The following is a 26,807-nucleotide window of genomic DNA, read 5'->3' as shown; positions in this document are numbered from 1 at the left end:
AGGTGGCACAATGGCACAGCACAATGGCATGGCACATGGCATGGCTTGGCACAGCCCTCTCCTCACTGCCTGTGGGCCAAAGACCCAGAGCCAGGCAGGTGTGACAGCTCAAAGACCCAGCTAGAGCAGGGTGCTCCCAACAGGCTGAGAGGTCTCACCAGGCAGGCAAGGGGAGCACCACAAGCAGAGGCTGACAGAAAGCACCTGGCTGAGCTGTCTGGGCTGAAGAGGGCTCCTTCTGGAAAAAGGAACAGGGTTTCCTTTCCTGGCTAGTTGTTCCACCAACTGGCACCACTCTTTCTGCTCCCAGAGCAGGAAGGAAATAGCCATGGAGAAACATGGCAGAAGTCTCTTGTCTGGCTCTGGAAAATGGACTCTTGTCCAGTCCAGGAATTAAGGAAGCAACACATGAACATACTAGCCCTGAGATCAGGAAGATCAGGCTGGTATCCTGCACTGCCATAATGCCAGCCATGAAGCAAAGAATAAAAATCTCAGAAGATCCAGAAGCAGCAGGAACACCAAGGAAGACCCTTCCCCTTCACAAGCTCTGGGCAGCAGCAGCTCGATGCTTTGGTCACTTTCGGCAGAGGCCACTGCAGAGGCCACAGCTGGCACTTCTAACAACAAAGCACTGCTACTCCCAACTTCCATCAGACTACACCTGGAGCCTGCTCCTACGATCAGAGGTGATGAGCCTGAACAAACTCATGTTTTCCCTTCCCAGAACCTGCGGTATCGTCTGCCTGGCATGCCAAGAGCAAATGCTGACTTGAAGGAGCTGCTGTGCATGGTTATGCACTGCTACAGCCTCCGTGCCTCTGGAAAGCTCTCCATCCACAGACTGCCTACTCTTCTTGCTGCAGATCCCTGGTGTGGACAGAAGCATGCACTCTCCTATCTCACAGAAACTTCTCACTGGAACCGCACGTCAGATATCCATTAGTGTCATTTCATCTTCGCTGTGAATCCTCCTCATGCAATGTGAAGGCTCATTAAGTTGTTCAAATGCTCTGGTGATCCTCCCTGTACCAAATCCTTCTTCTGTACGTACTGAACACCCTCCCACATCCACACAAATACACCAGGATGCCCACTTCTGACAAGCAGGGTTGCAGAGCTATGCAAGAAAAAAGCCAAGTCTGGAAAGCAGGGATTTCTCTCCACAAGGAGGTTGGATGTGCAAACCTGCACTTTGTATCTACCTGACATTGATGCACAAATTTCGGTTTACTCCACGTGAGCAGCAGTGTGTTATTAACAACATCAATCATCACAAACACTCCAAAACCTTTTACTTTATTCTGAATGCAAAGAAACCTTGATCCTGCTAAATGAAGATCCCACCACCCCAACGTAAATGTGTCAATGACCTTCCGTGATGATTACAAAAAAAAAAGAGAATAATTAGGAGTACCTGATGCTGTCGAGGTAGATGCCTGGTCATCCTCTGGCTGAACTGTCTGTCGAATAATTCTGTCAATCTCCAAGACATCCATCCACTGGCTCAGCTCGTTCTTCAGCTCCGCCAGCCGCTGCTGGGTCGCGATCTTCTCCCTGGCCAGCCGCTCCATCTCGTGCTCGTATTCCTTCTCCTTCCTCTTTAAAGTCTAAAGCCAAAGAAAAGGAATGGAAATATAATGAGAACAAAGACAAGGATAATCTACACTAACCTGGTCACTCCCATGACCACAGCTCATTATTTTATATTGCCAGTTATGCTGGTGTAAAATGCGTTCAGCTGTATTTACACCTGCCAGATTTGGGGAGAAAGGGAAGGACTAGAGCTGGCACATAAAGTATTGCTCTAGTTGAAGGCTTTCTGCATTCTGAGGGAAAACTGATAAGCCCCCAAAACTGAAATGCTTAGAAGGAAAGAAAAAGCCTAAGTACTGATGAGCTTCAGAGCAATACACACCACAACCAGGAGCTCCTGATCTAGAGGAGATGGTGGATGGTAGAACCAACAACCACACACATCTGAGGGAGATCAACTATTCCAAGGCCTGTTCTATGAGTTTTTAAGCCAATGTACCACTGCACAGTGAGAGATCTGGTCTCCCAGCCAGGGCAACACTTCGTACATGCATAAAAGAGACAGAATTAGGTGAAATCTGTAAAAACCACATATAGACTGTCCATTTTCTGAAGTTGAGTTTCACCACTGGGAATTTAAATCCCACACACACTTCTGAAAATACCAGCCACATGGAGCCCACACGGATGCTCCTATTCCCTCACTGCTGGCAGGCACTGAGCTCAAAAGCAAACCCCACACCTGGCAGAGGACCAGGCTCATGGTCTCCTTAACATCTCTTTATTTCTCTCTCAGGTTCTCTGGGATGAGTACAATCAGAGCCTGACCTCATGCCTTTCAATAGTTTTGCCAGTGCTGCAGCTCACAGGTTTGCTGGGAAGGACCTCAGAGCCTGTTCAGCCAGCCTTTAATGCAGCCTAAGGCAACACAGATTAGCGCAGCTCCTGCTGCTACCTTTGTCCTGCTAATAGCAATAAAGGAAGTATTTTTAAAAGAGCCAAACAATGTGTGTTAGCAGGGCACAACCACTGCAGGTGTGTCAACAGAGACAGTTCCTCTCCTCCCAGACCAGCTAAAAGCTCCTCAAAGCAGAGGGGTTTCAGGCAAAGGGGGCAGTTCTTTCTCTCCTGGTGCTTTTCAAGCCAAAGCAGGCAGCAGACAGGCCAACACCAGGATCCCACAGCTCTGTCCTGGGCAAGCCCAGCAGAGCTGCACCCACTGCAGGCAGGTAGCCATGGGGACAGCCAGGAAGGGAGGATGGGGACTCCTGGAATCCTGGCCCTGCACCAGCCCTGACCTGTAGCCCAGAGATTCCCCCATGGCTGAGGCCCAAATCCACAGGCTGGTTTTAAAGTCTCTTTCCTGTTGAGTGCAGCCAAAGCATTTTGCCTGACCCAGAAAAGCCACGTGTGCCCTGATCCCCTCACAGTGAGGCACAGAGCAGTGCAGGGGAAGGTGAAGGTGATGAGGAAGGTGCACACTCCTGGATCAGGTTTAAACACACAAGGCTTGCATGGAACTTGTCTGAATGTCTTCCCCTCACTGTGTCATCAGGAAAAAGGCAAGCAGGAGAAAGGCTGAGGCTAAACCTGGTGTGCAGGAGCCCAGCCCCTCTCTGCAGCATCTCCCCAGTGCTGCTCTCCACGCAGGGCACGAGAGGACAGAAGAGGAACAGCTCTCCAGGAGGAGCAGGCGCCAGATCCCCGCAGCAGCCTCCGCACCGCAGCGGGCACAGCACACGCATATTCAAACAGATTTGGCTCCACTCCCTGCTGACAGAGGAGACTCCCAGCACTGGGGGAAAGCACCACTACACCAAGTATGAGCAGGGCAGCTCGTAATTAGTTGCAAACTTTTAATTACTGGGAAGGCAGGCAAACCCTTAGCAAGCACCAGGAGGAGTCTCCCAGCCAGGAGAGCCAGGGAGTTCACTGTGTCACTCTGCAGGCACTCCACAGGCTTTGGGATGTGGCACTGCTCCAAGCCCAGCCCTGTGGGCTCTGCCTCCCTCGGTGCCAGCAGTCCCAGCCCTTGACCAGGTGCCAGCTCCCGGCAGCCCCTCGCTGGGTCTGCATCTCCTCCTGGGCCCGGCAGGGCTGGGTGCTCTCCAAGGGGAGCTGCTGGGGAGGCTGGAGCAGCAGATGGGCTGCAGGCACCAGTAATCTTTCAAAACCTATTCTGGGATGCAATTCACTGGAGCTCACTTGGTAAAGACGGATCTCCTCCAGGCTGAGCTGCTCTGGCCTAATACTGAACTGGGTGGGATTAACTGGAGCCCTCTTCCCTCTCCTCTGAGCTCCCCTCCGAGCACTGCCCCACTCTCTGCAGGTCCATGTGGGTGCAGTCCCCTCCCAGGCTCCACAGGGACTGGGAGAGTGCCCTGCACTGGGAGCTGAGCCTGGGAGCACCAACAGCCCTGGCCCCACTGCAGAAATGAGCACTCATGGAGGGACAGGGGCAGGGACCCTTCTGCCTTTGTGCCTCTCACTTGTCTCCCCGTGTGCCCTCTGACCATGGCACTGGCACCCCGGGGACATGCAGCTCCCTGGCAGCCACCTCCTGACAGATTATTTTCTGCAAATCATGCTGCCCACATCAGCTGCCAGGATTTCCCATCAGTCAACAGAAAGTCCACAGTGACAGCCAACCCTGAGTCATTGGGACTGTGGTCACTGACCTGCCCCTGCACATCAAAGCCTTCAGAGACACCCACTGAGTCCCAGGATATTTTTCTAAACCAGGAGTTTCTGTCAGCACTATCGCCATGGATCCCATGCAAAACAAAACCAGACACTTTAAAATAACATATAACCATTCCCTTTCCCCCAAAACCAAGCCTGTGCAATTTTTCCAACAGGATGGGCATGTAATGGCAGCACTGAGAAGAGCAGAGGGGACCCTAAAACTACAAACAACACAGCTCTGTTCTGTTTGCAGAGGGCAGCCCAAAGCTGGGGGTGGCACCTCACCGAGCCCACCCCATCCCAGACTGCTCTCTGCAAGCACCAGGCTCCAGCACAGATCCTCCTTCTGACGTCTGTGTCTCCATCATTGTAGCATTTCTTTTTTTCCTGTTAAGCAAGTGGGAACCCTGGTTGCCCAGGCAACTGTTACACTGCAGTGTGAGGAACCTACAGAAGCTACGTCTTTAGAGCTCTTTTATTTTTTGCCCTTAAAAAAATTCCACATGAGCATCGCTTAAAAGAGCAGACCCTGCCCCTGCCAAGGGGGAAGCTGAGCTACCCCAGGAAGAAATCAAGGATTTCCTCATACTCTCATGAATCCACCTATGGCTTTTGATGCTTGGGAAGTGCTGCAAATCAACTGCTGGCTCTAGTGAAAGCAGATGACGTTCCACTCTGAGCACTCTCAGCTCTGCTGAGCTGAAGCTGAGTGAGCCCTTTGCAGCAGAGCAAGGGCCTGACCCTCCCCTGCCAGGCACCACTGCCCTGGGCACAGCAGGGGCTGCTCCACGTGCAGGTGGAAGCAGTGACAAGGACATTAGGGCACTGGTGAGTCCCTTCATCTTTTATTTAAACACCAGCAACCAAATTAAAATCCACAAATTGCTTTTGCTCCCCCAGAGTATCTGATTCTCCTGCTGTACCTGTCAGATCCCTGGCAGCCTTTATCCACCTGGATTACTGAAGCCAGACCAGATGACTGCAGTGACAGCAAAGGCCTGACACAATTCCAGTGGTAACTCTTCCCCACTTTGTGCCCACTATCCTGGAGTCACTATTTGCTCCTTGTGTACATCTCCCTGTCATTATTTGGTAAACAAACCATACACCAACTCCTCCCCTCCTTGTGTAACTACAGTCATTTGTCACTGCAAAGAATTTTCCCTTTTATAGCTGTCTGTAATTAAACTGCTCACTCTAATGTCAAGACTGGAAATAATGCCCCCAATGCCCTCCCTGCACCTGCCTCAGGAATGCTGCTGGCCCTAAGGCTGGCAGTAGTGAGGTTTAAAAGGCCTTATTACACAGCTCTCCTCATAAACATTTTATTAGCAGTTTAAAAACACACTTTCAAACTTTGAGGTTTTCCAAAGCATATTTCAGCTCTTTTCTTCTCTTACATGGCATTTGCTGATTGAAATTACCTCATCAATGAGTAATCAAGAGAGTGATTTGCAATTTCCAGCCAGATTCCTTAACTCTGCTCTGGGGATCACAGCTGGTGCCAGAGAGTGGGACATGCTGAGCCAGGGGGGCCCTGAGCTGCACTTGCAGAACCTCCAGCACAGACCAGACTAGCTGGTCATGCTCTCCACTGCTGCACAGAGCTTGGATTCCTATATGTAATGGAAAAATCCCTACATCCCAAGAAAATGATCTCATTCTTGCTGGGACTGTCCATGGCACAGGAGACTCACAGCAGGAGCAAGAGTCCACCAGGCTGACTCCAAAAATGTTCCAACCAGGACCAGAGGGGTGCTGGGGAACAAGCTGTTCCCAGGGACCCCCAAGTGGAACCCAAACAGCCCCAGCTGCCAAAACTCCACTGGCCAAGGCACCACAGTCACCTGTAGGATCTGGGGATTTTCCATCACTTCATTCAATTCTGGGCATTCCTACCTGGAATGGTGCTAAATGGTCTATGTTCCTCAGCTGCCACAAGCAGTCTGTTCACAGCACTGACACCAACACTCACCCTGAGCCCACCTGAGCTGCTGATGGAGCAGAGCCTGCAGAGGTGGCAGGGCCAGCAGCCAGCTCTCCCAGCCCCAGCCCAGCTCTCCCAGCCCCAGGCCAGCTCTCCCAGGGTGACAGCACCTGCCAGCCCCTGTCCCTGTCCCTGGTGGTGCCCACCATCCCCTCCGTGTGCCAGACGCAGCCGTGTGTGAACACCGGCCGGTTGCCAGGGGAACCAAAGCCGTGGTTTCCATGGCAACGGCTCCATCCTGCCGGCTCTCGGAGATGAGATCCCGCGGCGATGCCGGATGTGCTGGCCTGGCACCACTGACAGCACACACAGGTGGGGCACAGCAGCCAGCACAGAGCACAGCCACCCTGGCACTGCCAGCACCCACAGCAGCCTCTGCTCAGCACAGGAACACAGTCTCGCTTTCCCCAAACACAAGGGGCCTGACCCAAAGCCCCAAGACATTAACAGACCGTGCTCAGCACTGGGAGAACAGGGCCAGGGTCTCACTGTGACCAGTCTCCAGGGGACTGGGAGAGGGGACAGCCTGTGTGCAAATGAGGGACAGGCACAGGACAAGGATTTCAGGCTCCCAGTGTTTGTGCCCCAGCTTCAGCCTCCCAAGATCTCAAACTCAAACTTCACAGTGGAACCAAAACCAAAGTAAAACCTGCAAGGTGAACCAGAGACTGTCCCTGGGTCCCCATGAGGTGACCCCCTGCAGCAGGAGCCAGGCCATGGGTGTTTGCCAGCAGCCTCGTGACCAGCAGGATGGCAGCCAAGGCGTGCTCTGTGTGCCGGGAGTGACCTCACCCTCACTCAGGCAGGGGCTGGAGGGAAGGAGCCCGTCCTCACTGCACCCACGGGCTGCACCCCCTCTGCAGCAGGTCCCAGTGGGGTGGCACCACCCACCACTGCTCAGCCTGGCTGCAATGGCAGGGATGGACTTCTGGACAGAAATACTTCCCAGAATAGGAAATCTGCCTGCAGCAGAGCAATCACGGAAAATGAGAACGTGCGTTGGTATTTACATTTATCACTTCACATTGACAACTGCACCTCAGGCTTCTGATAAAAACGTCATCAGGCCATGATCTGTGATCAAAACTAGGGCTGGAACGTGGCTGTTTGCACCAACCTGCCAGAGTCAGACTCCTGAAGCACCACGCTCTGGACAAAGTACAAACAGTCACTGGGGCAAAGAGGAGGAACAATCCAAATCAGGAAGATAAAAATTAAATTCAGAAAAAAATAAACAACGAACAAACAAAAAACCCCACAACCTGCATCCCCCCCCCCCCCCCAAATAACAACAAAAAACCAGAGCCAGAGCTGTCTGCTAGGGATGGGGAGGAGATTTCTGAGCAGACACACTATCCCTACATCCACTTGCTGCAGTGTTTTCCTATTTTCCTTGCAGGCATCTCTGAGCAGCTGCTGCAGGAGCCAAGGCAGAGTTTTGGATGGGTCCTGGGTGCAGCCCTCCCTTTGTTCCTGTTCCTACACTATGGCCAACAGGCACAAGACAGAGGTAAGCTGCACACCTGAAGGGACCTGTGCAGGGAGCAGGGAATGAGGGCTTCTCTTGAAAGAGGACATCTCCTAAAACACAGTTCTGGCAGTCCCAACAGCCAAGGGTTCTGGCAGAACCACTCCCCCACACCACAGCAGCAGGTCTGAGGCCCTGGTGACTCAGAGAATGGTGCCATCCTCCTGCACCACCTTTCCTTCCTGTTTCCCCATCCATCTAAGGAGGTCAGTGCCAGTTACTCACATCCCAGCAGCTCCACCCATGGCCCACAGAGCAGATCTGGGTCACCAGAGGATTTCCCAGGCCATGGTGGTAGTGGGAGGACACAAACCCAGCTGTTAAACACAATCTGACTCCAGCACCTGTGTGAGGCCATGAGGCAGGGCTGTGCCCAGGTGGAAACCTCTGTCAGTGCTGGAGGAACTGGCTCTGCCCTGCTGGTGGCATAGCAGTCACTGTGCCCACTGTGCCATGGCACCCACACTGCCCCTGCTGCCCACCCAGCTGGGCCTGGGCTGCAGCTCCTCTGTGGCCTCAGGGGTTGTTTTTGGTTTGTTTGGGGCTTTTGCTGTTTCATAGGCAAGAGACTTCTGCAATGTCACACATCAAATACAGCCCAATCAACCAAGCTGTAATTATTACTGTAAGTGATGTTATCTGTGCTGTCTCCCCTCCCATGCCAGCTCTGTCACCAGGTGACAGCCAGAACAAGCAGCAGTCCCCAAACACACCAGGTACCACACAGCAGCACTCCCAAACCCTGTGCTGCAATCCACTTACAGGCTGGTTTGGTTTTTACAACCCTGATTGCTTCTTCAAACTACTACTTAAATGACAGCAGTGGAACAGGTGTGGATTCTCTGACAATTACAAACACACCGACAGATTTATAATTTCATTCACTCTTTCCAAACTCTCATGTACAAGAAATGAGTGAGAAACTTTAAAAAAAAAATAAAAATCAAATCACCATCCCCTCTTGGCAATGGTTAAGAAACAGCCTACAATCACTCAACGAGGCCCAAGTGCTGGACGTTTTTAATCACTATAACAGGACACATTTGTGGCCAATCCTGCAAATAAAAATGCCCTGCTGGCTCCCTGGATGAGTCTCCCTGCAGACAGGTCCTGCTGCAGCTGGAGGAACAGCAGGGAATTAAACACTGTTTTTCTGAAGGTCTTATTTCTCACCACTTTCTAAAATCTACAGATGACAGCACATTGCCTGACCACAGCCTATGGATGCTGGAGGCCTCCATTACTGGCCCTGAGATTCAGGCTAATTAGACAAGATAGAATCAGTGGATTAGGTCAGGTAAACAACATGAAGCAGCACAACTTGGCATGTGAATGCTGCTCACATGAGAGAGGCACAGCAGGTACTGATGGACCCAACTCTTACTAGCAAAGTTTTATAGAAGATGAGTATATTCACCTCATAGCAGGCACAGAATAAAAAATAACAGTTACAGCCATCCTCATCAAGGTGGGGAACTTCACAGCAGCACAGTTGGGTTTATGCATTTTGATCAATAATCCAGTCACACAGCAGAATGTAAATGAGTTTTGGTCTTTAACCACAACCATTGTCAGACCTGTGGGTTTGTCTGCAGTCCAGCACCTCCCTGCACCAGGATCTGGTGTGGCTCCAGGGCCCCCTGCACCCACCAACATCCAAATCCCAAATCAAGCACTGCTATGGGACCCAAAAATCCCCTGCTCTTGTTCTGGCCCTCTACAGGGAGACAGGGATGAATGATTGTGCCCAGGCACCAATGAAGTGACTGATAAATAAAACAAACTAAAAGACAAAGAGACACTATGAATCTTAAAAGGAAAATTTAACCAATGTAAAAGCAGTATTTTGTCTGTTCACATGTCCACAAGATCAGCTGAAAAAGGGCTTCACAAAGGATTTTTATGTGCACTACTCAGGCATCCTTGGATAGTACTTTGGATTCATTCTACCCTCATGGGAGTCAAATCTGTTGATCATTGTTGGCATGAACAGTAAAAACTACATCATTCTTAGGTGCACAACTGTAACCTCAGGCTGAGAAACCAAGGGAGATGAGGTGAGGATAAACACCTTAAACATCATAAATGAGCACAGATAAGTCATAAGGAAATTTCACTCTTCTTGCCCCTCCCCAAGGTAATAACCACAAACTGGCCATATTATAAATCCTCAATTCAGCATAGCTACGTTTTGTCTTTAACACCACAAGCAGGGCTGCCAGAGGACTTGTGTGAACTTATAAGCAAAGTCTGTTCCACAAACAGAGCCCAAACTGCTCTGCAGGACCACAGCAGCCCCCAGTGCCTCTGCCATACCCGAGCAGCACACGCAGGGTTTGGGATCACATCAGGGTCTTGCTTCCACACCTTCTAAAGGCTTTTGCTCTTTGCCTTTTGCATGTCCTGGGAAGCTCAGCTGCATCTCAGATTTTGAAAGCACATTGTTATTTAGTCAGCATTTCAATTGCACTGGGGAAACTGGCCAAGGAGCAGGACCAGCAGCACAGCCCAAGACTGCTGGGGTGGGCTGGGCTCTGTGCCAGCTGTCCCAGTGTCACCTGGTGAGCAAATCACCTGCATGTCATCTGACACTGATGTGCAATAGAAAATAACCCCCAAAACTGGAGGGTGTTCAGGTGCCACAGTTACAGGCACAGTTTGAGAACACAGAGTAGCAGTCTTGCTTAAGGGCTTCGGTTAGCTTCCAAAGAAGAGGATTTCCTTTCCTAGGGGGAAGGAATCCCTCAGAGAGGATCAAACCCAGCCCAGCTGCAGGGGCTGTGAGCTGTGTCTGCCATGTCCAAGGCTGCCCCATCCCTGGCACGGCAGGGCACAGAGGGGCTGCAGGGGGACAGCCCTGTCCCTGCCTGGGGACACTGCTCAGGAGCAAGTGAGGCCACAGGGCTCTGCTCCCTCAACTCAAACAGCATTTTATCCTCACTGTGGCTTTTCCCACATCGCTCCATGCATCTTACAAACTCCCCAGAGGTCTCCAGCATTTTCACTCAGGTTTTGCAGGGGGAAAAGTGCAGAACAAGAGCTGAGGTGGCCCGTGTAACAAACAGACTTGGCTGGAGGTGTGTGCTGGGCTCTGGAGCCCACTCTGCTGCTGGACCCTCCAGGACACCCTCCTCAGCTGAGAGCTGCAGCACAACAGCCCACACTGCCTCAGGCTGAATCACCAGCTAAAGGGATTATTAACTTCCAGCTGCGTTGGGCCCCATTTCTTTTGTGCAACAGTGTGCTTAATTGCAAATTCTAATTTACTGTTGCAGAGCACAAGCCCAGGTCCAAGGATAAATTAAAATGATGGCTCTATGGGAAGTTCAGAATTTAGCTTTCTAACTTATCTGATTTGATGCAGATACAAATATTTAAATCCAGCCAAGGCAACAAACAGGCTGTTTCTAAGAAGTTCCAGCTGGGAAGGGGGGAAGGAAGGATTTTGTAGGAAGAGAGGCTGCAACAATCAGTGTACTGTCAGAGTGCCTGCAGGAGCAGAACAGCCGCTGTGCAGAGCTTTGGCTGGTGCTGTGCTCCTCCCCTGTGAGCCTCATTTGGGTTTGAGGTTTTTGGGCTTTTTTTTTTTTTTTCCCTATGGTGAAAAACTACTTTGCTATCCTGAGAGTAAGAGCTTTTACTTTTAAATCTCTTCCGTACAATTGCCTTGTTCTCTTTTCAAGGGAAATGCTGAGCCCGTGAGTGAAACACATGGGGAATGGCACATGGTCAGTGGCCATCCCCACACTGAGAGATGTTAGTTTGTTTAAACAGATCAAACCTAAATTCAAACCACAGTAAAAAAAAAAATAAATTAACAATACAACTTTTGTTTCTGAATGCTAAAATTTCAAATCAGATTTCTAATAATCTTGTGTTTTTTTCAGGCAGATACACAGTGCTCAAGCTTTTAGCACAACTGAATCCTGTGACTGAGTCACAGCCCCACGGCTTTGGCACCGCCAAGGAAAACAGTGCTCAGGATATTCCCTGAGCAGCTGCCAGAGAGGACGAGGAGGAGAAGGGGATGTGGTGAGGAGGCGACAACGTCACAGGCCGTGCGGTCACAGGCTGTGCCGTGTCAGTGCCCCGGGGCAGCCGGCCAGCCCTGCACAGCCCTGGGTCAGTGCCAGCCCTCAGCCCGCCCGGCCAGCCAGGCCTTGTGCTCGCCATGTGCTCCCCACACACGTGGAGGCTGGTGCTGCCACGGCCCCGGGGCACCCTGACCCCTGTGCCACGCCAGGACAGCACCCAGCTGTGGGGCACAGCACCCACCTGCACCAACCCACAGGCAGCCATGGACAGCCAGTCCAACACTGCACTGACCCACGGACAGCCATATACAGCACTGCACACCAACCTTACCATATGATCAATCCTCAGCACTCTTTATTCCAGTCAAACTGCATAAAATGTGTACTGGCTTTCTATTTGCACTATAAATACAACAACTCTTCCAGTTTCCAGATGAATTTCAATTGCATTACATGCTGCTGATTTCACATTCACAGGACATCTACAATAATTTCTTTTGTGCTACCATTAACCACTTTCACAAACATTAAGCAAGCAAACACTAACACTTATTTCCCTCCAGCTACAAACACAACTGATTTTTACCTGTGCTTTCTCCCACACTCACCCCTGGTAGTGCCCCATCCACCTACAGCTTCATGCTGCAACCTCAGATTCCAGGCTTTCCTTGCCTCTCAACAAACAACTTGTACTCACATGTCCATCTCATCAAAATTTTGAGACATACCATATCTTTACAGAAATCTGTCATTTGGTTAAGCAAACAGAAAACCTCCTCAAACCACACATATTAAAATTCACCAAAAGGAGCAAGTCAAGTTCACTCAGCCTGGACCTCTAAGACCAACTGAATTATCTGCTCCCTGCCACCACCACTGCTGGTAAGGAGGATTTGTGGTTAACGAGGAACTTCTAGAAGGGGAGTTTGTCTCCCATTTTCCTCTGCCCCCAAAGCCAGCTGTGCTCCCTGCTCCGTGACCCCGCAGACCCCACGGGCGCCGCACGTACCTGGATGTATCGCAAGGCACTCCTGAGGACGCTGAGGTTTGAGGTCTTCTTGTCATCCACGTTGGGGATGTTGCGCTTTAATGTCTCAAAGCACTCTTTCAAATGTGCACGTCTAAAGAAAACACAGGTGGGTCGTCAACTGCCAGGGAGACACACCAGAAACCAATTCCACCAGAGAGGAGAGCTTAATTGGGGCCTTAATCCAGCAAAGCACCTACACCTGTGCATAGCAGCCCCTCCCAGCCCAGCTTTGTTAGGAACACTGTGCAGCCTTAAATAAAATATCTCATCTCACTGTGCTGGTGCTTTCACTGCCACCATACTTCCAATTTAGCTGGTCAGGCTTGTAGGAGTCTTGGGTCAGAAACTGATGTTTATTCTGTATTCACACTGTACACTGACCCCTGATTTGGGGGATTTTATTCCTTTTAAATCAAAAAAGTCACACTGTTATGCACTGATATTGCTTTGCAGGATCAGGGCTTTGCAGGGTGGTTGGGATGCAATGGTGCAGTTAAACAGAACATATTGGAAAGTAAAATGCAGAATTGAGCTATAAGAAAGCCAAGCAATACTGCAAGATTCAGTAACAGCCACTAAGAATTTTATTCAGGTTGTCCGTTTAAAAGACAAGCAAACAAACAAACAAAAACCCACCAAAGCCAAACAAATATTGACAGATGATAGGCCAAAAACAAAGGAGAGGAATTACAATTAAAATAACCCAAACCCCTGGCTTTCTACGCACCTGTTCTTCTCCAATTTATTATGCACTTCCCTGGTCCCAACCCTGTAACCCAAACAGAACAAAGATCAGCTCAGTGTCAAGGTGAAAACTCCTGCCTTGCACCTGTGCTTGCAGCAGTGTCTGTATGTCAAGATGAAAAGCAGTAGAGGTGTTCATATATCACTGGTTTAACATTAAGTACATATATATCCCTTCCTATACTGTTTTCAGACAAACTCCATACTTTACATGTGCACCAGACGAACACCGAGGTACATCAATGGACATCACTGTGCACATAAAGCACAGAAGATACAAACAGGTGTAATGTGTGTGTATATGCAGACACAGCTACTACCAGCACCAGGGAAAGACACCAAGTATGAATTTTAAATATTTGTACAGACCCAGAGAGCTCAGATTCTGACCTGGTTCTGATCTATGCCTACACTCCAGTGGGACAGGGTTTGTGCAGTTTCAAACTCAAGTGTATGGGACTGGGCAGACACTTCCAACTGTTTTGGGTTTTTACTGTGCATGAAACAACACAGCTGAGGATAAACATGGAATGAAGCAATACAGGAATTCTCCAGTCACTGCTCAAGGAAAAACCAGAGTGAGTCTCTGGGTTTGGGGTTTGAGTCCACCCACTCTCTGAATCAGAGGAATATTTTTAGGAAAAGCCAAACAAATACATGTTATCTCAGTTTGTCAGCTACAGTGGTGATAAGGTACATTAGCAGATGTGGAGATTTCAAGTATCTCTCCTACATTGTGCCAAGTAATTATTTCCCTTTAAGTGAAAATACAGGACATTGAGGTAATCATATTTAATAAATTGTCACAAATATTTGACAGCATTTTCCCATGAAACGTTTAGAGGCTGAAAAAGATGTATTTTCTGTGCTTATGGAGCAATTCTGGGGGGATGCAGTGGTGATGCTGTGCTGGCCCCACAGCCTCCCCACCTCCCAGGGCAAAGCTCAGCCTGACAGCACAGCAGCAGTTTGTGGGTTTGTGGGTGCACCTGCAGCCACCCCACTGCCCACAGCCCAGGCAGCCAAACCTGTGCAGCCTGCCCTGGTAGCCCTGCGCTGGCAGAAACCTCCTCCACAGCTCCCTGAGCCCACACAAGGTCAGTGACAGGGTCTCCTGGTCAGTTCTCACACTGACAGACCCTTCCTGCAGCAGACAGGCACCCTCTGAAGATCCCAATCTTAGAGAAATTACACTGGCATTTTACCAAAGCCATTATCTTCACAAACTCCTCTCTGCATTACTGTCACTGCTTCTTTCCATGCATTTTGGGATCTCTACATCCCAGTGGACACTATGAACCTTTTTTCTGTCCACTACACATCTCCTCCAGCCTCATGGGATTCACACACCCTCTCCTACAGCACTGCCAAGAGACATATCCCTGCTGCAGGCAGCCAGAGGCCCAGGCAGCACAGCCAGGAGGGAGGACCAAACAGATCCAGGTCACTTATGCTGGAGGAAAACTGAGGGGCCAAAGGAAACAGGTAGAACTGTTGCAAAGAAGGGAATGGTTTGTTCTCCCAGTCCACAAGCAGTAATAGCAGACTCCCTACTGGGATACTGTGGCCTGGAAACAACCACCTACAGAGAAGGCAGGGTCTCCAGCAGCCAAAGCCCTTAAGAACAAGCCAGACAAACACTAACCTGGAGGAACATCAGAGCCACAAGTCCTGTCAGAGGTGAGGACAGACTAAATAGCCTTCAGCCCCTTCCAGCTGCAAGATTCTGAGCAAGCAGGAGGCCCTTAGCACTTACAGCACTGAAAAACTGAAACAGCAACTAAGGTAATCTCTGCCCTCAGAACAACATCTCCCAGATCCCATTCCAGTGTTCAAGAGAGCTCCCACAAGCAGCAGCGCACTTTGATTTCCCTGACCAGTACAAGCAGAGATCTTTTGCCAAACATAACACGAGACACCACTTGAGATCAGACAGGCAGGGCTGGGACTCGCTCCCTAACACAGTTCAGGCCTGGAAAAAAACAAACCCTTATACAGAACCTTACAGTGTGGAGTGAGGGGGGAAAATAAAAACCCCTCAAGGTAAAAACCCTGCTCTCGGCAATTCAGACATTAAACATCCACAGGTGTTGGTATTTCTGATCTGACAACACTTTGCTCTGGGGAGGACTCAGCTTTGCTGGGTCCCTCCTGGACACACACACAGCACTCTCACTCACCCTCCAATTCTCTTCTTGAGCTCGATGGGTTTCATGTCCTCGGCGGGCGCCAGTTTGAGCGCGCCGAGCGCGGCGGGCGCGGCCGGGGGCTGCAGGGGCTGGATGGGCTGCGGCACCACATGGTGCTGGGAGATGGCCAGCACGGGCCCCGCGTAGTGCTGCAGCTGCTTGGGGCTGCCCGAGGGCGGCGTGGCCGCTTTCCCGTCCGGCAGGTGCGGGCCCGGCGGCCGCTGGATCACCGGGGCCACCGAGGGCGCTTCCTTGGGGACACTGGGAGTGCTTACGAGGGGCTGGTGGCACTGGGCCAGCGGCGGGGACAGCGCGGTCTGCGCCGCCTGCTGCGGGGAACTGGTGACCACGGGGATGGGGATGACCGAGATGGGCGCTGCCAGCGGCGGGGCCGGCAGCGGCACCGGGCCCGGCGGGGAGATGGGCACCAGCACTTCGCTCCGGGGCTCCTCCGGGGAAAGGGCGCTGTTGGCTCTGGGCGCGCTGGCCTTGCCCGCCTTCTTCTGCTCCTGCTCCCGCTCCCGCTCCAGGCACAGCTTCTCATGCTTCTCATTCTCCTCTGAAAGAGAAACACCGCAGTGAGCAATGGCCCTTCCCTGGGCAGGATCCTTAAGTTAAAACATCCTGGTTTTTGTATTACCCTGAGTAAATCCCAGCTCAATGGACACTGCACTGATACAAACACATCAAGGCACATCTTTACTGCTGTGGATTTTAATCAAGCTCTTAAACTTGGCTTTGATGTGTGTACGTTCCTATATGTTTTTAGAACACAAGACAAAGTAAATGCAATCTGTGTGGCCGGACTAGCAAAATAAACCTCACCAAATGCAATCCAGGGCTCTGGCTTTAATTGCGTGAACATGGCACAAACAAAATTTATTTATACAAGTCCTGTGGCGCCAGTGGCCCTGGCATCTAGACATTGCACAGCCTTAATCAAATATCTCCAAACCCACCATCCGTGAGGCTCAGCAGTTCCTGCTCCTGACAGACTCTGAGGAGCTGCAACAAAAAGTGGTGCAGCAACCTCTTCACAGTAATATACAAATATTTGGAAAATAAAACCTTCTTTTATCAAGGGAGGGATTAGGGGAAGGATGTGGACAGAATGGTGTTCTGTCTTATAGCCATCAATATCAGGTAATTCAGAGGAAGCTCTAAGAAACATCCCAACAGAGCCTCTCCCAGGAGGAGCTTGGGCTTGACTGAAACAATGAAGTCAGAATGTGTATTCAGGGAATCAGAGAGAAGAGCATGTTGTATACTGCCACCTGGAATCACCAGGTTATGTTCAACCCTGCAGTGATCCTCAAGGGAATCTGTACTGAACATAGCAAGTGGAATGAGGGGAAAGGGGCCCCAGCAGGCACAGAGCTGGCAGCCCTTGCACCCCCCATGGGCCCTGACATTACTGGGATACTTTCTAAACCATCCTTTGATTTTGAGGGGCCCAGTGCAAAAACTACAGTGAGCAACAAAAAGAACAAAACTCTTACTCCTGACTCTGAATGCCCTTTGGTACGTGTGACCACACAGCAACGCCGACCCAGATTCAGTTGACACAATTTCCTCAAGTTCAGCTGCAGCAACAGCCCAAACACACCCCAACCTCCCTCAGGAGAGCAGGAGCCAGGTCAAGCAGCCAGCTGCCAAGGTAAACACTGTCCTGAATCCACTCATGGAGAAATCACCCTCTGGATCGAGCTCTAGCACTGGGGCTGCAGCCTCAGTCTCTGACCCTGCAGCACTCACAAAGGCACCACATAAAATTCTGTCACCAGAAGGGTTTCACATCCATACAGCACTCTTCCCTGGGCTGCCCGAGACTCAAACCCAAAGTTTTCATTCAACTTCTGCAACACAAGTAAGGGGTGAGTGAGCAAAAGATCTGACTGACTCCAAAACAGGAGAGAGGTTGCTTAAGCAGCAGCTGAGCCTTGAAGCTGCATTTCTCTGTATTTTCTCAAAATATTTCAGGGTATTATCAACAGTTCCTTAAAGAAAGAAGTGAAGCAGCACAGGGTGGCAAAAACCCCAGCAGGAATCCTCTGATACAAACATAAATCTCAGCTACCAACAACTTCGGAGTGGTTTGGTCGAACAACATTAATAACAAATAAAGAAAAGCCCTTTGTCTGCAGATCTTTTGCTCCACTTTGCTGCTGGTCCACAGCCAGAGGCCATGCAATGGCCCTGGCACAGGGTGCAGGAGGAAACCCAAGCCCGAGGAGCTGCTGACTCACGGTGTTCCCTGAGCACAGGGCGCAGAGAGGCACCGCCTCCCCCGGGACACACGGCCCAAACCCCACACGGCCACTGGGACTGAGAGCAGGGAGCACCCAAGGGCTCCTCTATGGGGATCCCGGCAGTGCCGGGTCTGGGGAGGACAGCAGGACCTGCCCTGTTGGGAAAGATGGCACAGGAAGGGCTTGTGAATATGATTGCCTGGTAAATACTGGAGATGTAAAACCTGTGAGTGAAATAGAAATAAAGGCCAGATTTGAGATGTGATCATGGCAGGCAGGAAGACACGGATTAGCTGGAGAGAGGTTGAAGAAAACAAAAGGACCCAAGAGCTAAAGAGTTTATCTCAAGGATTTTTTTAGCAAAAATCTAACACTGAAGAGCCACTGTCCTCTTGGGTCTGACTTGACCACAGGCAGAAAGGACCCACCCATGCTCCCAGCCCCAGCAAAAGGACTGGAGGGCCCTGAGCCACCTCTCTGGACAGAAACCCTTCCACTGGGTGGTGAAGATCTGTCTCCTGCTTGCTTTGCACTCACACACCCTGCTCACAAACCAAAGACACTCTTTGAAGGAAGCCCCCTCAGGGTCTATGTTTTCCCATCTGAAGGAAGCTCCCCCACGTTTGGTCACAGTTCAGGGATGGATGATCAGTGTGCTGTGTGCTCAGACACACACCAGACACATGGAAGGCTCATTCCTCCCCCTGTGGCACACTCAGCACAGGAACTCCTGCAAGCCCATACACAGAAAGCAGCCAAGACTCAGGGCACCCCCTGGGACAAGAGGACAGCTGAATCCAAAGGTGCCCCTCAAAATTATGTGTAATTTCCACTCCTTCACACTCTTACCAAGGGGACTGAGGACAGAACAAACCATGGGAACCAGTCCTGAGAACCCTCAGGGGGTCTGAACCACAGCCCAGGATGAGGGGTCCTGGAATCCACCCTGCCCACACTCCTCTGCTTGCCAGCAGGTTCACAGGGCAAGAGCAGGCACCTCAGGTCCCTGGCCAGGCCACCCAGGCAGTGACAACAACACCAGCAGCCAGGGGACAGAACAGCAGATCCTGTCCTGGGAGGACACAGGAACAGGGTCAGCACCCTTGACCGGTGTCCTGGTGCTATTTTAGGGCCTCCATGGTCCAGGAGTACACAGTACCAGGCACTCCTTGTCACCTAATAATCTGCTGCATTTAAATATATCTTGTCCTGGAAATGCCACCCATCTGTCACAGGCACTGCTGCCAGGGCCAGCCGGGGAGCAGAGGCAGAGCCACAGTGCCCTGGGCCAGCAGTGTGGGCCTGCAGCAGCCAGGGCATGGCCCCAGCCCCTGGAGCCACCTGGGGGAGAAGGCCTCAAGGGATGTCAGTGCCCTTTGAATGCTCCTGCTTGTCACTAGGGACACTATCAGTGCCAGAGTTTATCAAGGGTGTGTGCCTTTGCATAGCCAAGCATCCTACCTGTGTGTGCTCAATGAGGAACATCTCTAACTCCAGGAACAGTGAGGCAGTTCTGTAGTGTCATTTTCTGAATGGTCTGAAGTGTTTTTCTGAATCATTCAACGCTTCTGGGAGCTTGTCCTGCATACCTTGGGCTGCTACAGCCCTGGAAAGGAGTGCCCTGGGTGTCACTCACACTGGATTTGCAGCAGTGTCACCCACAGGAGCCACTCCAGGCTCCTACCAGGAAAGTGCTGGGTACAGAAGAGTCTCCAGGTATTTACTACTCCCCAGGCTGCCCTGGAGGGGGTCAGTCATGCCAAGAGGAAGGGCAGCCTGGAGCCTGGAGGTTGGTTTCTGCTTCTGCAGGTCCCTGGCTCTGCAGGGGAGAACCAGGAAGAGGGAGATAAGAACAGTCAGCAGAACTGGAGCCCAGCAAAGCTCAGCATCAGCCAAGCAAGCTCTGAGTCACAGCAAATGCTGCTGACACCAGAGGCTGCAGCACACAGCCACAAGCACTTCCAGGCCCAGGAACAAGCCTGCAGGACTGAGAACCCTTTGAAATCGGGACTCTTCTGACTCTTGAATTTTGTTTGACAACAGCACAAGCCCCACTTTTCCCTCCCATCTCAGCTAAAACTTCCCAGATTGGTGTCCACCCCTTGGCACCATTGTTTCTCACAGTAACACGGCAGACCCGAGACAGGGCACTGCTTCCCAAAGCCCTGTGTGCTCCTCCTGGCCATGTCCTCAGCAGGGACACCTGGTGACACTGCCACACTCAGTGCTGTGCTCACACTGCAGCCCGACACCAAACAGCCCCATGTCCTCTCCTCCTCACACACACCAGGCCTTGCCAGCACCTCCCAGACCAACTAAACCGTATTTTAGGAGCACACTGCTCACAAAGGGACCTGAAATGCTTCACAGTTAGATCTCAGAAGTTCACAATACACTCCAGAGGAGCAGGAGCTAAGCCAGTCTACCTGGGGGCAGTTTGAGGGGTTCAGAGACCCCAGAGCCCCACCTGACACTCTCCCTGCTGAGCAATCCTGCTGCACTGCCACTGCTGTCCCACCCTCACCCCTCACCTGCAGACTGGGTCACCATTCACTACTCACAACCACAACACTCAGATCTCCACTTCCTCAGCCAGAGGATGACGACACCTTTATGTCATTTCTCTAAAGGCAAAGGAAAATCAGCCTTTGTGTGAGCTATTCCTCCTTGGCACCAGCCAGTACAGACCATTAGTGAAACCAGCCACCTTGGTATCCAAACCTGAAATCAGTTAAGAGAAATGACAAGGTGATCCTCTTGCCTTACAAAATCTAGGGAGCACACACTTTATTAGTACTTTATGGAGACACGTGGCTTATAAGGAAGCACTTCCAACAAAACTGTTGCAACTTCTGGAACACAGCAAGGGAAGACCCTCATGAAATCTTGAAGTACTTCATCTCCCAAGCCCCAAAGAAGAATCAATGATAACTAAATAAATACCTGGCAGACATTTTTAAAAACAGCTTCTCCAGTCTCTACAGATAATCTACACTGTGCTTCAATAAGCTATTCCAGTCCTTAAATGAAACCCTGAATCAGCTCCAGAGTAATTTTAGCTGCATTTTAGTTACAACTCTTTGTGGATGGAAGAAAGAAATAAAGGGTGAGGATTTAGCAGCACTACAAAGGAAAAGAAAACAGATCAAGACTGCTAAAAAAAATTAAACCACCGTGGAGAGCCTCATCTCTACAGAAACCCCAGGGCCATAATGTCACCAGGATGCTGAGCCCACCACTGTCACAGCTACAGCACCACAGCTGGGTGGGCTGGAGGGATGTGCAGCTCCTCCTGTACCTTTCTGTGGCATTTGGGATAAAGTGCAGGACAGCACTGGCTCTGACAGGCCAAGTGGGCACCAGCAGCACATGCTGACTCTGCTCCACCATCCGAGGAGTCCCACCTGGGCAACCAAGCAGGTGAACCATCCTACACGAGACAGGCCTGTGCTTTCCCACCAGGCATCGGTGTTTTTGAGATAGGGAGACAAAGTAATGCACTCTGATAAAACACACGTATTTCTGTCAGCTGAACAGCTTCTGTGTCACAGTTCAGAGTAAAGAGTGGCACTGCTGCCAGGCAGGACCCAACCCAGCTGCTCCTACGCACACGGGGACAGGGCTGTCCCTGCTGCTGGCCCGGGGACAGAGGCACTGCAGCAACACTGAACCGTGACGTGCCTTAAATGTACAGGCTGGAAAAGAACAGCAAACATGAACTGATTAATAAACAGTATTATAAACAGACTATGTATCCCTAAAGCAGACCAAAAGGCCCGCAGAAGAAACTCTTGAGACCCCACTTGATCCATTGCTGTCAAGTGCTCTCTGCAGGCTGCTCTGAGCCATGTGTTACACAGGCAGCACACACACTGCTCGTGTCTTCCACAGCCAGCAAGAGAGCACAGACAGGTGAAATGAGTTCAGTGAGTCATGGCAAAACTGGATCTGGCAGATAACAGCCTGTTAGGTAAGCATGTTTGCTCCAGGTAACATTCCTCGATCCTGTGATGAGAACAAGGGCTCACTGCTGCACCTTCATCCCAGGGCTGCGCCAGGGGTTGTTTCCACAGGCTGCTCACTCTAGCCAGCTTTCCTCTCAAGGAAATGAATGGAAATGTGCAGATTAGCCTTTAGAACCTCACCTCCATACTTGAAAAAGAGAAGAATCAAGAGTATCTGCCCATCAAAACAGGGAGTCACCACCATCACCTGAACTGGCTGCACCAAGGCAGTTACCCCTGCAATCTCATGACAATTATCCTTGCCACCCCCAAAATTCAGACATTGCTGTGTCACGGAGCAAGGCTCTTCCTGAAGTCAAAGTCTAATTGTCAGAATAAGCATGTCACCATGGCACTGCTGTCCTGGGACCTGCAGTGCAGCTCTCCTGTACCTGGAAGCCTCTGGAAATAGATAAACTCAAACTGTGTGTTGGGAGGTGCTTTACCCACCCCTGAAAGAAACCCAGGTGAGTGTGCTGCCTGCAGCAGCCAGAGAGGCCAAAGGTGAGGCCACACACCCCTGGGGGTGCTCAGGACCTGTGTGTGCACCCTGGAGAGACAGAAACCAGCAGTGACAAAAAAGCCCCACAAGGTTTCTGGAGATGAATCCCACATTATACTGAGATCTGCTGAAAGACAACAGTGAGAGGCCACCTCACTGCCCAACCACGGATCTGAGTCTGGGTCTGAGCAGGTTCTCCTCCTCACCCAGGGCACAGGGAGGGTGGCACCACAGCCAAAGGAAACCTTTCTGGCCACCACACACCGTTATCACTCCCTGGCAATTCAGTGTGCCCAAGGGGCAGGGAGGTGAGATGGAAAAGCCCAGAACTGTGCCTGCTGTGTGGTCACTGCTGCACTGGCACCACTCAGGAGAGAAATGGTGTCAATGAACTGTGCAGCATCGAGAGAGCAGCAAACACAAGCTGGACAGTCACAGATGAGTATCTGTGGGAAAAAACCTAGGAAAACAAGTATCAGTTTCTTGCAATTATGAAGAAATTTGTTTTTCTTAGATCATGGATTAAGATCTTGGATTAACCTAAATTCAAAGAAATCAGCACCCTCTAATTCAAGTCAAATGTCTCTGGAGGTTGCATGTAACAGACAGGGAAAGGGCCCCAGGCTGTGGGTCTGTGCCCATGTAAACCAGTGTTTTCATGCCCTGGAGGCACATCTTTACAGCAGGAGTGTTACAGCAGCAGGCACTGCTGTCAGCTGCAGACCCAGCAGCCCTTAGATGAGTTCAGTACATATTTTTTAATGCTGTTCCCAAAAAGGATTGATTTTCAGGCCATACCGGACCCCTGGAGCTCCACAGTGTAACTGGGGGTACAACACAGACCATAACACTTTTCAGAACACAAGATTTCAAGGGAGAGAAGAGGAAGAAGGCGAGGCGGCCAACCCATTCTTACTGCTCTTACTCATTACTCCCCAGTCTTTCCCAGCTGTTGCTCTGCTCGTGCTCCCCCCTGACATCTTCCTGCCACCCAAAGGTCACTGCAGGGCTCCTCCCTCCCGTGGCACACTCTTCCTGGTGCTCAGACTTCCCTGAAGTGGCCACGTTAGCACCGAGGCTGCTGGCCCTGGGCTGTGTGTGCAGCAGGCTCGGTGACTGTGCCCCCAGAGCCAGGGCAGGCTCCTGGCACCAGCTGCAGCCTCTGTGTGACACCACAGCCCCACACAGCCCCGGGAGCTGCTCCTGGAGCTGAGAATCCTGCGGGATGCCTTTCCTTTGCTGTGTTACACCCTGCTCAGCAGTGAATCCTGCCTGGGAAGCTGTCCAGCATCACAAGGCAGGTCTCCTCTGTAACCCAGAGCAGCATCCTGTGCTGGCCCCACTCAGGAGATGCTGCCAGCCCGGGGCAGGGGTGGCAGTGAAATATCTCCAGCAGCAGGACACAAACCCAGCACCCTGCAGGGGTTTGCTGCTGTACCCCGAGCACAGGGGCCACCTGTACACCTGGAGCCGGTACCCGCACAGGGCTGCCGGGGCAGGGGGGCTGTCAGGGGCTGGGAAGCGACACCGGAGCTGTCACCCCCCGGCGGCCTCTGCCATCCCCAAAGCCCGGGCTGTGCTCCAGGCCGGGGAATCCTCCCGGCCCCGATGGCCGCATCCCCCGCTGCTGCGTGACTCATCACCGGCACAATGGGCGGCGGCACAAAGCGCCGCTCCGCCCCGATCCCCGCGCCGGGGCCGGGGCCGCCGTCCTGCAGCCCCGCCGTGCCCAGTGCTGCCCCCGGGGCTCGGATGGGCCGCTCCGGGAGGGCCGGGGCGGCGGGGGACGGGCGGTGCGGGGTGAGAGGAGCAGGGAGCGGGGTGCCGAGTGCGGGGAGCGGTGCGGGGGCGGTGATGGCTCGTTGGGGCTCCCCGGCCCCTCCCGGCGGCTCTGCGGGTCTCCCCCGATCTCCCCCGGCCCCGGGCGGGTCCCGCGTTCCCCTGAGGGTCCCCTGAGGGCCGCGCGGGCGGGGCGGGGCGGGGCCGCGCGCACGTGGTGGGGGGCGTGGTCAGGCCGTGACGCGGCAGGCCCCGCCCCCCCGCCGGCCGGGGACACGCAGCGCGCGGGGCGGGGGCGGCGGCGCCCCCGGCGGGAGCGGGGCCCGGACCGGGGCAGCCCCGCCCGCCCCGAGCCCCCGCCGCGCCGGCCCCGGGTCCCCCCGCCGTGCCCTGACACCGCCCCGCCCGTGCCGCGTTCTCCCCGGGCCGGATCCCGCCGGCAGCGCGCAGCCCGCGCCCGCTCCCCCCCCGCTCCCCGCCCGCCGGCGGTGCCCGTGTAACCCCGGCCGGGCCGGGCTGTCAGGGGCGGCCGCGCCGGCCGCGGGCGGGCGGTCACTCACCACGTGCGGTCTGCTGCTGCTGCTGCTGCTGCTGCGCCTGCCACTCCAGGAACCGCGCCGCCTCCAGCAGCGTCTCGATGCTCATGGCGCGGGCCCGGCCGCCGCCGCCGCCGCCGCCGCCCGGAGCGCGGGCCCGCCCCGCCCGCGCCGCCCCGGGCTCGCCCCGCCGGCCGCAGCGCTGGCGACAAGATGGCGGGTGGCAACAGAAACACAACAGGCGGGCGCTGGCGCGGCCCCGCTACTACGCGTCGGGCGGCGCCAAGACGTGGAGTGGAACACCGGGCGCCGCCCGGACGGGATGGGGAGCGGCAGAACGCGGCGGCCTGCCAGGACCGGAGACGCGCGGACACGGCCCCGCAGCCTCGCTGGTCTCGCGGGGCGGGCGCTGACGGGACCGGCCCCGGGGCGGGCGCTGGGCTGGACTGGCGGCGCGGCGGCCTCTCCGATCCGGCGGCGTTGCGATCCGGGCGCCGCGTTTTGCGGGCGGCGCTCCCCCCGCAGTGCGCCGGCGGCCCGGGGCGCGCTGTCAGCCCGCGCGGGCCAATGGGCGCGCAGCACAACACGCGTGCTGCCCTCCACATGGGCGCCCCGCGCCGCCGCGCGCCTTAAAGGGGCCGCGCCCGCCGCGCCCCGCGCACGTGCGGGACCCGCGCCACCGCCCCCGGGCCGGGACACACCGAACCGGGACAAACAACGGCCCCGGTGCCACCGGGATGGGCCCGGCCCCCCTCTGCCCCCGCAAGTCCTGCCCCGTCCCTGCACAGGCTCCCTGAGCTGTCCCGGTCACCGGGGGCGGGGGCTGCACGGGGGGGAAAAGCCGGACTGTTTTTAGGGGTAAAGGAAGGCAAAGAGGAGCCCGCGGGAAGGGTCAGCACTTCCCGGGGAACAGCCCAGAGTGCGGCTGCCCGCGGGTAACTCGGGCAATGCTCTCCTGTATACGGCCCCTCTGTCTGCAGCCTGCAAAACTAAACCCAGCTTCGGTTATCCGCAAGGAAATTTTCCATTTCAAGTATCTACCTCTGATTGACTCCTGGTTTTTGGCTGGGAAAAGACACTGAAGTAAAGGGAAAAGAAACTGGTTGGAAAAACCAGTCCTTGTCACAGAAGAAATGGGATTTTTTAAAAAACCAGATTTTTCATATGAGAATTTCATTCTACCTATAAACATTATGGGATTTACAAACCAAAAACTGCCCCGAGGAATGGCCACTACTGAAGGGGACAAGCCCCAGTCCTTGTGAGATGGGCTGGGCTGGGCTGGCTGGTGGAGCTGGGGCTGCCCCCAAAGGCGTTTCTGTGTCCCCCCAAAGGTGTTTCTGTGTCCCCCCAAAGGCGTTTCTATGTCCCCCCAAAGGCGTTTCTGTGTCCCCCTGCCCGTGCTGGGCGCTCAGGGCCGGTCTCCTCCTCGCCCAGCGTGTGACTGGCGGCCTCATGCGCTGCACGTTCATCTGATCCTCCCCTGCAGAGCCCAGGAGTCATTTCCTCCTGGGCTTCACCCGGAGCTCACCCCTGTGTTATCACAACTCCTCACAGCAGCAATGAGGGCACTGTCCTCACACACGGGCAGATGATGTAGACAGCTGTGAGCAGAAGAGGGGGAGAAAATACAGATGTGGATGAAGCCTGGCCAAAAGAACCCACCTGGGGCGCCTTTGGGTGGCTCATAGAGGGATAAGCTGATTTCTGATGGAACTTTTCAGCTGCTCTCCAACCCTCCCTGCAAACTGCCTCACGGGCTCCTCCCAGCTCCAGCAATGAATGAAGGAGTTTCACCAGCAGGAATGCCTTCCCTGAGCCAGCCCAGCTCCCCGGAGCAGCTGCTGAGCTCGGGCTGTGTGGCAGCAGCACTGCTGGAATCACACAGTGCGGGTGGCCCTGGGGAGCTCAGTGAGAGCTGCAGAACCTGACACCTCCCAGGTCCTTCCCTTTGTAGCCTGGACCTATCCAGGTATATTTTATGTGTGTTGTGCGTGACTGGGC

At 53.2% G+C, this 26,807-nt stretch overlaps 1 protein-coding gene across 1 annotated transcript in view; it reads right to left on the bottom strand.

Annotated features, from left to right (window-relative positions):
* The window catches only part of MNT (MAX network transcriptional repressor), a gene marked incomplete at its 5' end in the record, with an annotated part of 31,531 nt that extends 6,619 nt beyond the window's left edge, over positions 1-24,912 (bottom strand). The window contains 5 exons of the mRNA XM_083874945.1: positions 1,418-1,610; positions 12,780-12,891; positions 13,528-13,569; positions 15,725-16,292; positions 24,828-24,912. Coding sequence (XP_083731071.1) covers positions 1,418-1,610; positions 12,780-12,891; positions 13,528-13,569; positions 15,725-16,292; positions 24,828-24,912 — 1,000 coding nt within the window. The remainder of the gene's footprint in view (positions 1-1,417; positions 1,611-12,779; positions 12,892-13,527; positions 13,570-15,724; positions 16,293-24,827) is intronic.
* Between the last annotated feature and the right edge of the window lie 1,895 nt (positions 24,913-26,807).

This window comes from Zosterops lateralis, assembly GCF_965231275.1.
Source record: "Zosterops lateralis genome assembly, chromosome: 19".
Lineage (NCBI taxonomy): Eukaryota > Metazoa > Chordata > Aves > Passeriformes > Zosteropidae > Zosterops > Zosterops lateralis.
The sequence above is the reverse complement of the archived record's forward strand: the minus strand, read 5'-3'. Positions and strand labels throughout refer to the sequence as shown.